The sequence below is a fragment of the Ornithorhynchus anatinus genome, chromosome 2 (assembly GCF_004115215.2).
Source record: "Ornithorhynchus anatinus isolate Pmale09 chromosome 2, mOrnAna1.pri.v4, whole genome shotgun sequence".
NCBI lineage: Eukaryota > Metazoa > Chordata > Mammalia > Monotremata > Ornithorhynchidae > Ornithorhynchus > Ornithorhynchus anatinus.
Window position 1 is genome coordinate 36420224 of NC_041729.1, and position 14687 is coordinate 36434910.

At 60.5% G+C, this 14687-nt stretch overlaps 1 protein-coding gene across 4 annotated transcripts in view; it reads right to left on the bottom strand.

Annotated features, from left to right (window-relative positions):
• The window catches only part of ARPC1B (actin related protein 2/3 complex subunit 1B), a 30825-nt gene that overhangs the window by 1820 nt on the left and 14318 nt on the right, over positions 1-14687 (bottom strand). For all 4 annotated transcript variants that reach the window (XM_007656796.3, XM_007656793.3, XM_007656788.3 and 1 more), the window contains 7 exons: positions 14318-14391; positions 11403-11507; positions 9326-9548; positions 7660-7767; positions 4453-4659; positions 1791-1866; positions 321-514 (listed from right to left, as the gene is read on the bottom strand). In XM_007656796.3, the coding sequence (XP_007654986.1) occupies positions 321-514; positions 1791-1866; positions 4453-4659; positions 7660-7767; positions 9326-9548; positions 11403-11507; positions 14318-14381 (977 nt within the window). In that variant the 5' untranslated portion in view covers positions 14382-14391. The remainder of the gene's footprint in view (positions 1-320; positions 515-1790; positions 1867-4452; positions 4660-7659; positions 7768-9325; positions 9549-11402; positions 11508-14317; positions 14392-14687) is intronic.

The following is a 14687-nucleotide window of genomic DNA, read 5'->3' on the forward strand; positions in this document are numbered from 1 at the left end:
TTTATGAGGGAACTGAGGCACGGGGAGGCGAAGCGACCTGCCGAGGTCGCACGGCGGACAAGTGGCGGAACTGGGACAGGTCCTCGGACACCGGGGTCCTCTCCCGGTCGTTCAGTGTAGCGCCCTGCACGCGGTCGGGGCTCTAGAAATGCTACTCCTTCCCGGGTGGATTGGAGGGCGGGAGTTGACGGAGCAGCGAGGCGCCTGGAATTGCCACGGAGGGTGGGGAGAGTCCAGGAGGCCCTGGCTGGCCCTGTGCTCTCTGGAAAAACCTCCTCCCTCCCGGCTGCGCCCTTTCCGCCCGGCCCCGTCCGACGTGCCTGATGCTGTTCTTGTGGAGCGTGTCCAGGTTGGCGGCGGTGTCGGAGCTGGCGCGCTTGTCCATGCTCTGGAAGCGTTCCCGCGCCGTCATGCCGCGCTGCGAGCTCTGCTTGGGCACATCCATCCGGCCCCCGAAGCTCAGCGCCCCCGGCCCCTCGTCGTAGGTGAAGAGCATCGGGAAGCAGTCGTGGCCCTGGAAGTTGGGGTTGGGGCGGGAGGAGGTGACAAATCAGTGATGCCGGGGATGTCCTGTCTTCCCTGCCCTCTCCACCCTCCCTGACATCTCGCGCCCTCCCTGTCCGGGGCCTCGGGGGTCCCCCAGGCCAGAGGAGACGAGCGGCTCAACGGGGGACGGAGCCCCGGCCCCTTCTGCCTCCGGAGATTCGTTTAGACTGTGAACCCGTCAGCGGGCAGGGATGGTGTCCATCTATTGCCCGACTGTCCGTTCCGAGCGCTGGGTACAGTGCTCTGCACGTAGTAAGCGCTCGATAAATACGATCGAACGAATGGTCCGGCACGGCCACTCCTCCGGGGGGCCCGTTTGCCCCCCATCTGGCTAGGGAACTGAAGGGGGGCAGGGGCCTCATCCAATCAGTTTGCCTTGAAAACGTTCATTCCCATTAATGCCTGTCTCCCCTCCTAGACCGGAAGCTCGTTTAGGGTAGGGCACGCGACCGCCAACCCTGAGAACCAGCGTTCCCCAGCGGAAAGAGCCCGGGCTTGGGAGTCAGAGGGCCTGGGTTCTAATCCCGGCTTGGCCCCTTGCCTGCTGTGTTTCCTTGGGCAAGTTACTGAATTTCTCCGTGCCTCAATTACCGCACCTGTAAAACGGGGATTAGATCTTTCTCGGTTCAGTTCAGACCGTGAGTCCCAAGTGGGACAAAGACTCTCTCCAACCGAAGAAACCCGTATCGACCTCGGCGCTAAGAACGGGTGCCTGACGTATAGTAAGCGCTTGACAAATATTATAACTCTAAAATTCTGATTAATAATTTCAGTCTGTATTAAGTAACGATAAAATTACAATAACAGCAGAACTTAACAAATACCATTTTTGTTAAAAGCCCGCTTGTACTGTACTCTCCCAAGTGCTTAAAAGAGAGTACTCGGCACCCGTAAGCGCTCGGTAAATATCGCTGACCGACAGACCGACTATCCCGGCCCTCGGCCCGGGTCTCTGCCCGTAGTGAGGACGTAATAAATACTCCCTCCGCTACTCGGGCCCAGAATCGCAACGGCCCCGTCCCGATCTGGGTCCAGCTCGGCCGAATGGCGGAAGAGGAAACCCCCCGCATCGCCAAACCCCTCCCAACACCCGGACGGCCGAGCCGGCCGGCACGGGCCCCCGGGGGCCGCCCCGGACCCACGACCCGCGAGACGGGTAGCGTCGCGGCCTCTTCTGCCCCTGGAGACGACCCCTTTTCTCTTCCCTTCCTCCCCGCCTCGCCACCCGCCCCGCTCAGACCTACCCCGGCCACCAGGCTGTTCTCGGTGATGAAGGTGAGGGCCAGCAGAGGCAGCGACTCCGAATACAGGGAGGCCACTCTGAGAGAGAGAGAGAGAGAGAGACGGAAGGAGGGAGAGCGTTTAGCCATTCCCGTCTCGGCCCTCCCAAGGAACCGGCGAGCACCCCCGAGGAAGGACCCTCGTGAGAGGGGGGAGAGAGCGGGGACGAAGGGACGGGGGTAGTTCGGAGGGGTCGCTCCCCTTCAACGAGCCCACAGATCCCCTCTAGGGTTCCCCGACTGCCCCATCCGCTAGGCCTGACAGACTCCTGACTCTAACGCTCCGAATCCTCTCCACCACAGGCCCGGCCGGCCTCAGCCCCGGTCCCCCCGGTTCATTCCCCAGATTCAGATTTTAGACCAAATCCTTGGAAGGGGCGAGGGGTGGGGGAGGAGGAGGAGGAGGAGAAGAGGGAGAGGAAAGAGAATGAGGGGAAGAAGGGGAGAGAGAGAGGAAGGAGGAGGAAAAAAGGAAAAGGGGACGGAGGAGGATGGCAAGAGAACTCCTCACCGGGCAGGCAGCCAAGTCTAAAGGAAGGAAGGGGAGAAGGAGAAGGAAGAGGGGAAGAAGGAGAGAGAGAGAGAGAGAGAGAGGAAGGAGGAGGAAAAAAGGAAAAGGGGAAGGAGGAGGATGGCAAAAACAGGCCTCACCGGGCAGGCGGGCAAGTCTAAAGGAAGGAAGGGGAGAAAGAGAAGGTAGAGGGGAAGAAAGAGGAAGGAGAATGAGGAGAAGGAAGAGGGGAAGAAGGAGAGAGAGAGAGAGGAAGGAGGAGGAGGAAAAAAGGAAAAGGGGAAAGAGGAGGATGGCGACAACACCTTACCGGGCAGGCGGGCAAGTCTAAAGGAAGGAAGAGGAGAAGGAAGAGGGGAAGGAGAGAGAGGAAGGAGGAGGAGGAAAAAAGGAGAAGGGGAAGGAGGAGGATGGTGACAGAACACCTTACCGGGCGGGCAGGTAAGTCTAAAGGGGCGTTTCTGATTAGCGGTGTGACGGTCCGAGGTCCCCGAGTGAGGGACGCCCCCCCCCCCCCCCACCGGGCCTTCCCCTCCCTCCCCCGGGGGACCCGCAGGCCCAGGAGAGTCTCCTCAGAGGCCCATGCTCCCCGATGGCAGCCGCCGTGGGAGCGGGAAGGTGTGCCACCCCCACCACGGGGCCTCGCTTTCCCGGCTCTAGGATGGGAATGCCGATCCCCGCTCCTCCCTGGCTTTCGGGAAGGCTGGGCGGGCGGGCGGGCGGATGAGCCAACGGAGGCCGACGGAGCTCTGAGCTGTCGGTTTGGGGGAGAGGGGGCCCGGACACCCCAGGCGGCCTCGGGCCTCAGCGGGATAAGGACCACGGGTCGGGCCAGAGCCGGGTCTTCCGCACCCGCTTCCCTCCTGTAACCGGGGTCAAGCCACCCTCCGCTCGGAACGGCGGAAGCAGCGTGGCCCGGTGGAAAGGGCCCGGGCCTCGGAGTCGGAGGACCCGGGTTCCGATCCCGGCTCTGCCGACTGCTTTTCCTTTTTTTCTTCAAAATGGTATTTGAGCGCTCACCACGGGCCAGGCCCTGGATCGAGCACCGGAGGAGATCCAAGCCAATCGGGTCGCACGTGGTCCCCGTCCCACAAGGGGCTCGTAAGTATACATTTTTATCACCCCGTTTATTTTGTTAATGAGGTGTCCATCCCCTTGATTCTATTTATCGTGATCAAGTTGTCTCGTTTCTGTCCGTCCGTCTCCCCCGATTAGACCGCGAGCCCGTCGACGGGCGGGGACGGTCCCCGTCTGTTGCCGAACTGTCCCTTCCGAGCGCTCGGTACAGTGCTCTGCACGTAGTAAGCGCTCGACAAATACCACCGAATGAATGAATAAGCTTCATCTCCACCGTGCAGACGCGGTAACCGGGGCAAAGGGAAGTGGCGGGGCAGGGATCGGAACCCAGATCCTTCTGCCCCCCGGGCCCGAGCTCTGTCCGATAGGCCGCACTGCGTCTCGGTTGTGTGACCTCGGGGAATAATAATGTTGGTATTTATCAAGCGCTTACTACGTGCGGACCGCTGTTCTAAGCGCTGGGGTAGATACAGGGTAATCAGGTCGTCCCGCGGGAGGCTCTCGGTTAATCCCCATTTTACAGATGAGGTAACTGAGGCCCAGAGAAGTCAAGCGACTCGCCCACAGTCACACAGCCGACAAGTGGCGTAGCCGGGAGTCGAACCCACGACCCCTGACTCCGAAGCCCAGGCTCTTTCCACTGAGCCACACTTCACTTCTCTGGGCCTCCGTTTCCTCCACTGTAAAATGGGGATTAAGTACCCGTTCTCCCTCCCGCTTAGACTGTGAGCCCCGTGCGGGACGGGCACCGTGACTGACCTCATCAACCCGTACCTACCCCGTACGCATCGTAAGCGCTTAACGAACACCATCAGAAAAAAAATACGACAGCGACAAGTTCCCCCAGTGCCGGGTACCCGGGCAGCATCCTCGAGGAAAGACCTCCCGGGGCCCGGGCCTTCCAAGGATTCGAACGCCTACCTAGGGGTCCGGGAGCGGGGAAGAGGCGGAGCTTGACAGAGGCCCTCCTCGGGAAGGGTCAGGCGCCCAGAGGGGTCTCGGGGGAGTCCCATCTGCCCCCCCGCCGCCCCAACTTACGCCATCTTCTTGTTGGCGTCGGCGAGGCAGACGGTGCTGTCGTGGCTGACCCAGGCCACGCGGTGGCCGCTGTCGGAGAAGCAGACGCCGTGGACCCAGCCGCAGCTGCTGCCGGACTCGAACATCAGCTCCCCGAAAGGCATCTTGGAGCCCCAGGGGGTGGGCGAGGGTCTCTCCTCCACTTCCTTGATGTAGGCGGAGAAGATCCTGCGGGGGGGGGGGGGGGGGAGGCGAGAAGAGGAACGAGACGGGGGCGGCGAGCCAAGGTCAGCCGAATGACACGAAGCCACCGACTGAGCGGTGAATCGCGGCTTTTTTTTTAGCGGTATCTGTTGAGTGCCGTGCAGGGCACCGGGTTAAGCGGGACACGGTCCCTGTCCCGCATAATAATAATGATAATGGCATTTCTTAAGCGCTTACTACGTGCCAAGCACCGCATTCAGACCGTGAGCCCGTTATTGGGCAGGGACTGGATCTGTTGCCGAACTGTCCGTTCCAAGCGTTTAGCACAGTTCTCTGCACACGGTAGGCGAATGAATGAATGTCCTAAGCACTGGGGTAGATACAGGGTAATCAGGTCGCCCCGCGTGGGGCTCACAGTCTTCATCCCCATTCTACAGATGAGGTCACTGAGGCACAGAGAGGCCAAGCGGCTCGCCCGAAGCTGACAAGTGGCGGAGCCGGGATCAGAACCCCGAGCCCGGGCACTCTCCGGCCTCCCAGCTTTAATCCCCAGTATACCGACGAGGTCACGGAGGCCCGGAGATATGAAGCGACTTGCCGTCACGCAGCGGACGAGTGGCGGAGCTGGGATGAGCATCCGGATCCTCTGCCTCCCGGGCCCGTGCTCTTAGTAGCGATAATAATAATAACGCTGGTATTTTTTAAGCGCCTACTACGTGCCAAGCACTGTTCTGAGCGCTGAGGTAGACACAAGGTATAATCAGGTTGTCTGGGCTCCCAGTCTTAATCCCCATTTGACAGATGAGGCAACTGAGGCACAGAGATGTGACCCTTCCCACTAGGCCACGCTACTCCTCCAGACTCCACCAGGCCCGGCTCAGGGGACGGGGGCGCTGCCTGCCACCTGGCAAACGGGCAGTGGAAGATGGCGGTGGGGCAGGAGGAAGAACCGTTCCTTCCAAAGCATTTATTGAGCGCCCACCGTGTGCAGAGCACCGTCCCTCCCTCTCCTTTCCTTTTCCCTTCTTATTCCCCTCTCCCCCAACCTCTCCTTCTCCCTCCTCGCAGCTCCTGGCCCCATCTCGGGCCCGGGGTGAGGGCGGGGAACGTGACGGCGGCCCCGGAGCCGGGACCGTGCCGGGGAGAGACGCCACCCGGGAGACCGAGGCCCAGACAAGTTGCGACTCGCACCGATTCGGACAGCAGACCTGCGGTGGAGCTCGTTGAGACTGTGAGCCCGTTAGTGGACAGGGACCGTATCTGTTGCCGGGCTGTACATTTCGAGCGCTTAGTAGGGCGCCCTGCCCGTAGTAAGCGCTCAGTAGAGACTATTGAATGAATGGTTTGGGAACCCAGGACCTCTGATTTCCAGACCCTCCAGGTGGCCCCCGGCCAGGAAACCCCTCCGGCCTCCTCCCCCCCCGGGGTGACCCGCAAGCCGGGCCAGGAGGTCACTTCGTCCCTCGCCCTTCGCCCACCAACTGCCCTTTCCGCCGCCGGGCCTTTCTCCGAACCTGGCGAGTCTTAAAGGAGGAGCCGTGAACGAAATAAAAAAAAAGAACAGGGGAAACCAAGGCTCCTACTACGAAGAATAACAGCGATCGTCATCGTTTCTGTCGCTGTCGCTCTTGTTGTATTGTAGTGCTCGCTAGAAAAAAATGAATGGAGTTGTGGTGTTTCGTTCGTTCCTTCCGTTGTATTGATTGAGCGCTCATTAGGTGCAGGGCACCGCACGGAGCGCTTGGGAAGTACATTTCCAAGAGAGACCATCCCCGCCCACGACGGGCTGACGGTCTCGGGGGGAAGACAGACATCAAAAGAAGTGAACGGGCATCGCTATAAATAAATAGAATCATAGATATCTACGTAGATACCCAAGTGCTGGGGGGCGGGGGACGGCAAAGGGAGCGGGTGGAGGCGACGCGGAAGGGAGGGGGAGCTGAGGAAAACGGGGGCCGGGCACTGTACTAAACGCTGGGGCGGAGAGAAGCAGCGTGGCTCGGTGGAAAGGGCACAGGCTTGGAAGTCGGAGGCCGTGGGTTCTAATCCCGGCTCTGCCGCTTGTCAGCCGTGTGACTTTGGGCAAATCACTTCACTTCTCCGTGCCTCAGTTCCCCCATCTGTAAAATGGGGATGAAGACCGTGAGCCCCATGTGGGACAACCTGATCACCTTGTATTCCCCCCCCCCCCCCCAGCCCCGGTGCTTAGAATAGTGCTTGGCACATAGTAAGCCTCATTATTATTACAAGCCAATCAGGGTGGACACGGTCCTGTGGGGTTCCCAGTCTCCATCCCCCTTTTACAAGTGACTTGCCCAAGGCCACACAACAGCCAGGATCAGAACCCACGTTCGGGCTCCCAGGCCCGTGCTCCATCCACTCCGCTACTAGGTGCCGAGCACTGCAACGAGCCCCGGGGTAGAGGCAAGTTGATCGGATCGGATCCGATCCGATCCCTGACCCGCGCGGGGCTCACGGTCTCGGGTGGGGGAGGCGGGACGGGCACTTGATCCCCATTTTCCCGATGAGGAGACCGAGGCCCAGGGAAGCCGCGACTTGCCCCAAGTCGGACAGCAGACGAGCGGCGGGGCCGGGATCGGAACCCGGGACCCCTGACTCCCGGACCCGGGCTCTTTCCACCAGGCCACCCCGCTGCCGCGTACACGTCGCTGTCACCCGTCGCCCACCGCACGGGGGCAACCGAAGGACAGCGGGCAACGGGCAGGGGGTGGGAGGACCGGTCCGGAAGCCTCCGGCCGTTAGACCGCGGAGAAGCGCATCTGGGCAAATCACTTCTCTTCGCCTCGGTTACCTCATCTGTAAAATGGGGATTGAGAGCGGGAGCCCCACGGGGGACGACCTGATTCCCTCGTGTCTACCCCAGCGCTCAGAACGGTGCTCGGCACGTAGTAAGCGCTTAAAGAATACCGACGTCGTCATCATTACCGCACCCTCCCGCGTGTTGAGCGCAGCGGGCGCGGCGACGGATCAAGGGTGGGAGCGGGGCCCGGGCACGCGACTCACCTGCACTTGAAGTCACAGGAGCCGGCGGCCAGGAGGACGTTATTTGGGTGCCAGTCCAGGCTGAGGACGGTCGAGCGGATGGGCTTCTTGATGTGCTTGCACACCCACCTGCGGAGCCCGGACGGAGAGGTCGGGTTGCCGCGCGGGCCCCCGCGGCCACGGTGGGACGGCCGGGGGGCGGGGGACGGAGTCCGAACCTGATAAACCCCCGGGGAGAGGGGCCGGGGCTGACCGGTGTTTGGAGGGGAAGAGAGGGTTCCAGATCTCAGCCTGGCCCGACCCTGACCGCAAAGCAATATTAATAATAATGACAGCGTCTGGGAAGCGCTCGCCCCGCGCCGGGCACCGCTCTGAGCGCCGGGGCGGATACGAGCGAACCGAGTCGGACCCGGTCCCCGCCCGTTGTCCAGACGAGGTCGCCGAGGCCCGGCGAAGCGACCTGCCCGAGGTCACACGGCAGACGGGGGCGGGGGGGCGGGATTGGAACCCGCGACCTTCCGACCCCCGGGCCCGGGTAAGAGCGATCGCAGAGGCGGTGGCGGTGATAGATTTCTAATAACGGTCGTGGTGATAATAACGAGAGCGGAATTGCTGGCGGCATTGGTCGAGCGCTTCCGACGTGACGAGCACCGATCTGAGCGCTGGGAGAGATACAAGCTAATCGGGTCGGACGCGGTCCCTGTCCCGCATGGGGCTCACGGTCTCAATCACGGTAGTAACGATAAAAGTAACGATAGTAGAAATGATACTAGTGGTCATTTTTTTTTTTACGGTATTTGTTAGGCACCTACTACGTGCCAGGGACCGTACTAACCGCCGAGGCGGATATAAGCTAATCGGGTTGCACCCAGACCCCGTCCCACGTGAGGCTCACGATCTCGATGCCCATTTTCCAGATGAGGGAACTGAGGCCCAGAGAAGGGAACCGACCCGCCCAGAGTCACAGAGCAGACGGGTGGCGGAGCCGGGATCAGAACCCAGATCCTTCTGATTCCCAGGCCCGGGCTCCACGGCCTTGGGAGTCGGAGGTCATGGGTTCCAATCCCGCCGCTGCCATTTATCGGCCGTGTGACTTTGGGCAGATCACTTCACTTCTCTGGGCCTCAGTGACCTCATGTGGAAAATGGGGATGAGGTCCGGGAGCCCCACGCGGGACAGCCTGATCATCGTCTACGCACCCCAGCGCTTAGAACGGTATTCACGAATACCGTCGTCATCATCGGTGGAAGTAGTAAACTAGCCGTGGAGAGGGAATTTGTCCGTTCGCCGTTCTGTCGTCCTCTCCCAAGCGCTCGGTCCAGTGCTCCGCACGCAGCAAGCGCTCAATAAATACCACCGAGTGAATGAATAGTAGCCGGATCCGAAGAGCCACTCGGTACGGTAGGGTACGCCGCGCCCGGTCCTCGGGATGGACAGGATAAGCAAGTGACACGGTCCTTGCCCACGGGGAGCCGTCGGGGGGGGGGGGGCGGGGAGACCGCCGTAAAAACGTCTGCGGCGCGGTCAAGATGAATGCACCGAGCGGGCATCTGGAGAGAGGAGGGCTAGGGAGGGGGGAGATGAGGGAGGAGGCGGGCGTCCGCTAGCCGTCCGCCCGCTCCCCGAGTCGTCCCCGGGAGCCACGGTCCCCCCCGCCCCGGGGCCGGACTCCCGGGTCCGGACTCACCAGTCGTTCTCCTGCTCGAAGTAGCAGATGGATATGACGCGGGAGCCGCTGCCCACGGCGAACTTGTTCTCCCTGGGGGACCATCGGACGCAGCGGGCCGCCCGGTTGATCCTCAGGATGACCAGCGTGGGCTTCCACAGGTTGCCCTTCAGGGTCCACACGTAGGCGTTGCGGTCGGTCCCGCAGGTCACGATGCGGTTGCTCTCGGGGGCCCAGTCTATGCCTGCGGCGCGGAGGGCAGAGGCCGGGGAGGAGACGGGCCACGGGGTCCCTCTCGAAAACGCCCTCGCCGCTCCCCGCCCTGCCCGGAGTCCGCCCGACCCGCCTCGCCACCCTCCGTAGCCCATCCGGGCCTGAGCGGCGCGGCTTAACCGTGAGCGATTCCCCTGCGCCTACCCCAGCGCTCAGAACAGCGCTCGGCACAGAGTAAGCGCTTAACGAATACCAACATCGTCATTGTTATTATCACCTACGTGCCAGAGAAGGCCGCTGCTGGGGTGACAGTAACGGCGATAATGACGTCGGTATTCGTTAAGCGCTTACTATGTGCCGAGCACTCTCCTAAGCGCCGGGGTAGATACGGGGTAATCGGGTGGTCCCACGTGAGGCTCCCGGTCTTCATCCCCGTTTTACAGCTGAGGGAACCGAGGCCCAGAGAAGCGAAGTGACTTGTCCGCAGTCACCCAGCTGACAGGTGGCAGGGCCGGGATGCGGACCCGTGACTTCCGACTCCCAAGCCGGGGCTCTTTCCACTGAGTCACGCTGCTTTTGCCTGCTAAGGTGCCAAGCGCCGTACTGAACGCCGGAGCGCCGTACTGAACGCCGGAGCGGGTACACGTGAATGGGGTTGGACGCGATCCCCGGCCCCACGTGGGGCTCACGAGTAGGAGGCGGCCGAGCGGGAAGAGCCCGGGCTTGGGAATCAGAGGTCGTGGGTTCTAATCCCGGCCCCGCCGCTTCGGCTGTGTGACTCTGGGCAAGCCACTTCACCTCTCTGTGACTCAGTCACCTCCTCTGTAAAACAGGCACTAAGTCCGTGAGCCCCACGTGGGACAACCTGATCGCCTTGTATCTTCCCCCGCGCTCAGCACGGTGCTTGGCACATACGAAGCGCTTAATAAATACCGTCGTTATTATTATTACCTCGTATCTACCCCAGCGCTTAGGACGGTGCTTGGCACAAAGTAAGTGCTTAACAAATGCCATCACTATCTTCTAGACTGTGAGCCCGTTGCGGGCAGGGATGGCACCCGGCTCGGTACGGTAGAGTTCGAGGCCGTCCATCCCCTCGCCCCCTCCTACCTCCCCTCCCTACGCCCACCCCGCACGCTCCGCTCCTCCGCCGCCCACCTCCTCACCGTCCCCCGTCCTCGCCCGTCCCGCCGTCGACCCCTGGCCCGCGTCCTCCCGCTGTCCGGGAAGGCCCTCCCTCCTGACCTCCGCCAAACTACCTCTCTTCCCCTCTTCAAAACTCTACTTAAAGCTCACCTCCTCCAAGAGGCCTGCCCCGACTGAGCTCCCCTTTTCCCTCTGCTCCCTCTCTACCCCCCCTTCACCTCCCCTCAGCTAAGCCCCCTTTCCCCCCCTTTCCCTCTGCTCCTCCCCGCTCCCTTCCCCTCCCCTCAGCACCTTTCTCGTCCTATTTATTTTATTAATGAGATGTACATCGCCTTGATTCTATTTATTTGCTATTGTTTTAACGAGATGTTCATCCCCTCGATTCTATTTATTGCCGTCGTTCTTGTCTGTCCGTCTCCCCCGATTAGACCGTGAGCCCGTCAGTGGGCGGGGACTGTCTCTATCTGTTACCGATTTGTCCATTCCAAGCGCTCAGTACAGTGGTCTGCACATAGTCAGCGCTCGATAAATACTATCGAATGAAGGAATACAGTGCTCCGCGCCCAGTAAGCGCTCAATAAATACGGCCGAACGAACGAGCGAGAGGCGATTGAATGCCCGTTTTACTGATGAGGGAACCGAGCCCCAGAGAAGCGACGCGTGTTGTCCGCCGGCGACCTCGAAGTGCTTGAAGCGTCGTCGTCGTCCGCCCTGCCCTCCCCGCCCGATCCCGGCTCACCCGTCACCTGTCCGTTGTGTTCCTTCAGCTCATGCACCTTCGTCCACTTGGCTCCGTCCTTCTTGTAGATGTGGACCTCGTGGTTGTTGGGGCAGAGGGCGATCTCTGGAGGGGAAGAGGGCTACCGCTCGGTCAACGACACTTACCCGACGCTCACCGCACGCGGAGCCCCGTGCAGAGCGCGGCCCTGAGTGCGCGACGCGATGGCGAGGGTAGGCGTAATGATAAGAATAATGGCGGTAATGGTTAAGCGCTTACTACGTCCACGGCACCGTTCTGAGCGCTGGGGTAGAGGCAAGGTAATCGGGTCGTCCCACGGGGGGCTCGCGGTCGAAGTCCCCATTTTACAGATGAGGGAACTGAGGCACAGAGAAGTGAAGGCCGAGGTCGGGCGGCCTGCTCCCTCCCACCTTCTTTTTTAAAAAAAAATGCTACTCGTTAAGCTCTCACTCTGTGTCAGACGCTCTACTGAGCGCCGGGATAGATACAAGTTAATCAGATGGGACACAGTCTACATCCCACATGGGGATCTTAATTCTCATTTTACAGATGAGGCAACTGAGGCCCAGAGAAGTTAAGTGACTTGCCTCAAGTCACAGAGGAGACAAGTGGTAGAGCCAGGATCAGAACCCAGGTCCTTCTGACTTCCGGGCCCGTGCTCTCTCCGCTAGACTTGACCTCGAGCAGCTTCCAATCTCTCTGCTAAAATCTGAAATATAGCAGGAGGAAGTTCCGGAGACTCCATTCATTCAATTCAATCGTATTTATTGAGCGCTTACTATGTGCAGAGCACCGTACTAAGCGCTTGGGACGAACAAGTCGGCGACAGATAGAGACGGTCCCTGCCGTTTGACGGGCTTGACTCTAAGATCTGTACAGCAGTTCTGTGGGAAGGGAGGACGGTTTGGTCAGAATTAGAACCCGCGACCTTCTGACTCCCTGGCCTGTTCTCTATCCACTATGCCACGCTCCTTTTGCAGTGCAAACTCGAGTCTCTGCCCTCGACTCTCTCCCGTACCGCTGCTGCCCAGCGCGGGTGAGTTTTGACTCGTAGCGGATGGCCTTCCACTCGCTAGCCACCGGCCGAGCCAGGAATGGAACGGGTTACAATAATGATGTCGGTATTTGTTAAGCGCCTACTATGTGCCGAGCACCGTTCTAAGCGCTGGGATAGATACAGGGGGATCAGGTCGTCCCACGGGAGGCTCACAGTTAATCCCCATTCTACAGATGAGGTAACTGAGGCCCAGAGAAGTGAAGTGACTTGCCCACAGTCACACGGCTGACAAGTGGCAGAGCCGGGATTCGAACCCATGACCTCTGACTCCCAAGCCCGGGCTCCTTCCACTGAGCCGCGCTGCTTCCGTTTGACTCTCCCTCCCGTAGCCGAGACCGGTAGAGTACCGGAAACTGTCCGGGTGCCATCCCGAGAGGGGCCGGTACTAAGCATCGGGGTAAAATCGAGATCGTAAGGCCGGACGTCCTCTCTGTTCCACCCGGGGCTCAAAGCCTAAGTGAGAATCCCCATTTTACAGATGAGGAAATTGAGGCCCAGAGAAGTGAAGTGACTTGCCCCAGGTCACACAGCAGGCAAGTGGCAGAGCCGGGGTTAGGACCCAGGTCATTCATTCATTCAGTCAGTCGTATCTTTTGAGCGCTTACTGTGTGCACAGCGGTCTACTAAGCGCTTGGAGAGTACAATTCAGCAATAAAGAGAGGCGATCCCTGCCCACGACGGGTTTACGATTGAATGAATGGACCCAGGTCCAGCTGTGTGACCTTGGGCGAGTCACTTGACTTCTCTGCGCTTAAGTGACCTCATCTGTAAAATGAGGATGAGCGACCTGACTACTCTGTATCTACCCCAGCGCTTAGAACGGTGCTTCGCACGTAGTAAGCGCTTAACAAACACCATGATTATTAGGTTCCCTGACTCCTAGGTCAGCGCTCTTTCCACTAGGCCAGGGAAGGAACACCGAGAAGAAGGCAGAGAAGGAGCGGAGCAGACGGCGTCCCGGGAGGGGGACAGTTTGGAAATGATTCACTTCCTGGCTTAAGTGGGATTTCCCTACTGGAAAGATTAGTGATCCATGCCCTTTTCACCTGGGTAACGAGGGGACAGGATTGTTTAGGGAGGCCGCCCGTCGTCGCCAATCGGTCCATCGATCGGCGGTATTTCCTGAGCGCCTACCACGTGCGGAGCACCGTACGAAGCGCCTGGGGGAGTACGGTATAACAGACGCGTTCCCCGCCCACGGCGAGCTCCCGGAGAAAACCGAAAATGGCCCCGAGTGTCCCCGGCACTTGGTCTTCTCGGGGGTCTGAACACGGCGGACCCAGCTGGGGGCTCAGGCGAAAAATCCAGATCCAGATGAGGACCCTCAGGCCGAGTGGAAGCCCCCCACCCAACTGGGAAGGCGGAGGCCCAGGTTTTCTGCAGGGTGGAGGCCGGCGGGGCGGGCCAGTGGAGGCCCGGGATTCCTGCTGGGTGAAGCTGGCCCGGCAGCGGAAGCCCCCAGCTTCAGCCCTCTGCTCCGAAGGCCTGAACCCCCGCCTGCTGGAGCGCCTTCCCAACGAGAAGCAGCAGCCCGGGAGTCCGAGGACCCGGGTTCTAATCTCGGCTCGGGCACCTGTCTACTGTGGGACTCGGGGCCAGCGACTTCACTTCTCTGCGCCTCCGAGTCCGCAACTGTAAAATGGGGATTAAATACCCGTTCTCCCTCCCGTGAGCCCCCGTGGGACAGGGACTGGGTCCAACCTGATTAGTCTGTCTCTACGTGCTTGACTCGTAGTAAGTGTTTAACAGATCTAATCATAATAAATTGATAAATCGCCTCCCACCCGTCACTGCGCGGTTCCTGGGGCGTGGAGCAGAGCGGGAGGGCGAGGATGGTGGTGGGGAGGGGGGCGCTTACGGGTTCTGTCCTTGTTCCAGGCGTGGCAGCTGATGGGCTCAAGCAGGAAGCTGTGGTAGGCCATGGGGCTGCCGCTGCAACGCAAGGAAAGAAGAAGGAAAGAGGTCAGGACGTGACTCGGGACCAACGATCCTCGACTTTCACAACAGGAAAACAGGCCTACCAGGCTCCGGAGAAGCGATCCCGGGGATGGAGGGAGGGAGAGAGGAAGGAAGGGAGGGCGGGGGGAGAAAAGGAAGGGAGGGAGGGTTGGAGAGAAAGAGGGAGGGAGAGAAGGAAGAAAGAGTGGGTGTGCGTGGGTGTATCTATACACATACACACCCACACCCCCTCCTGACTAAAAGCCCAGGGGCATTTCCAAGCCCCCAAG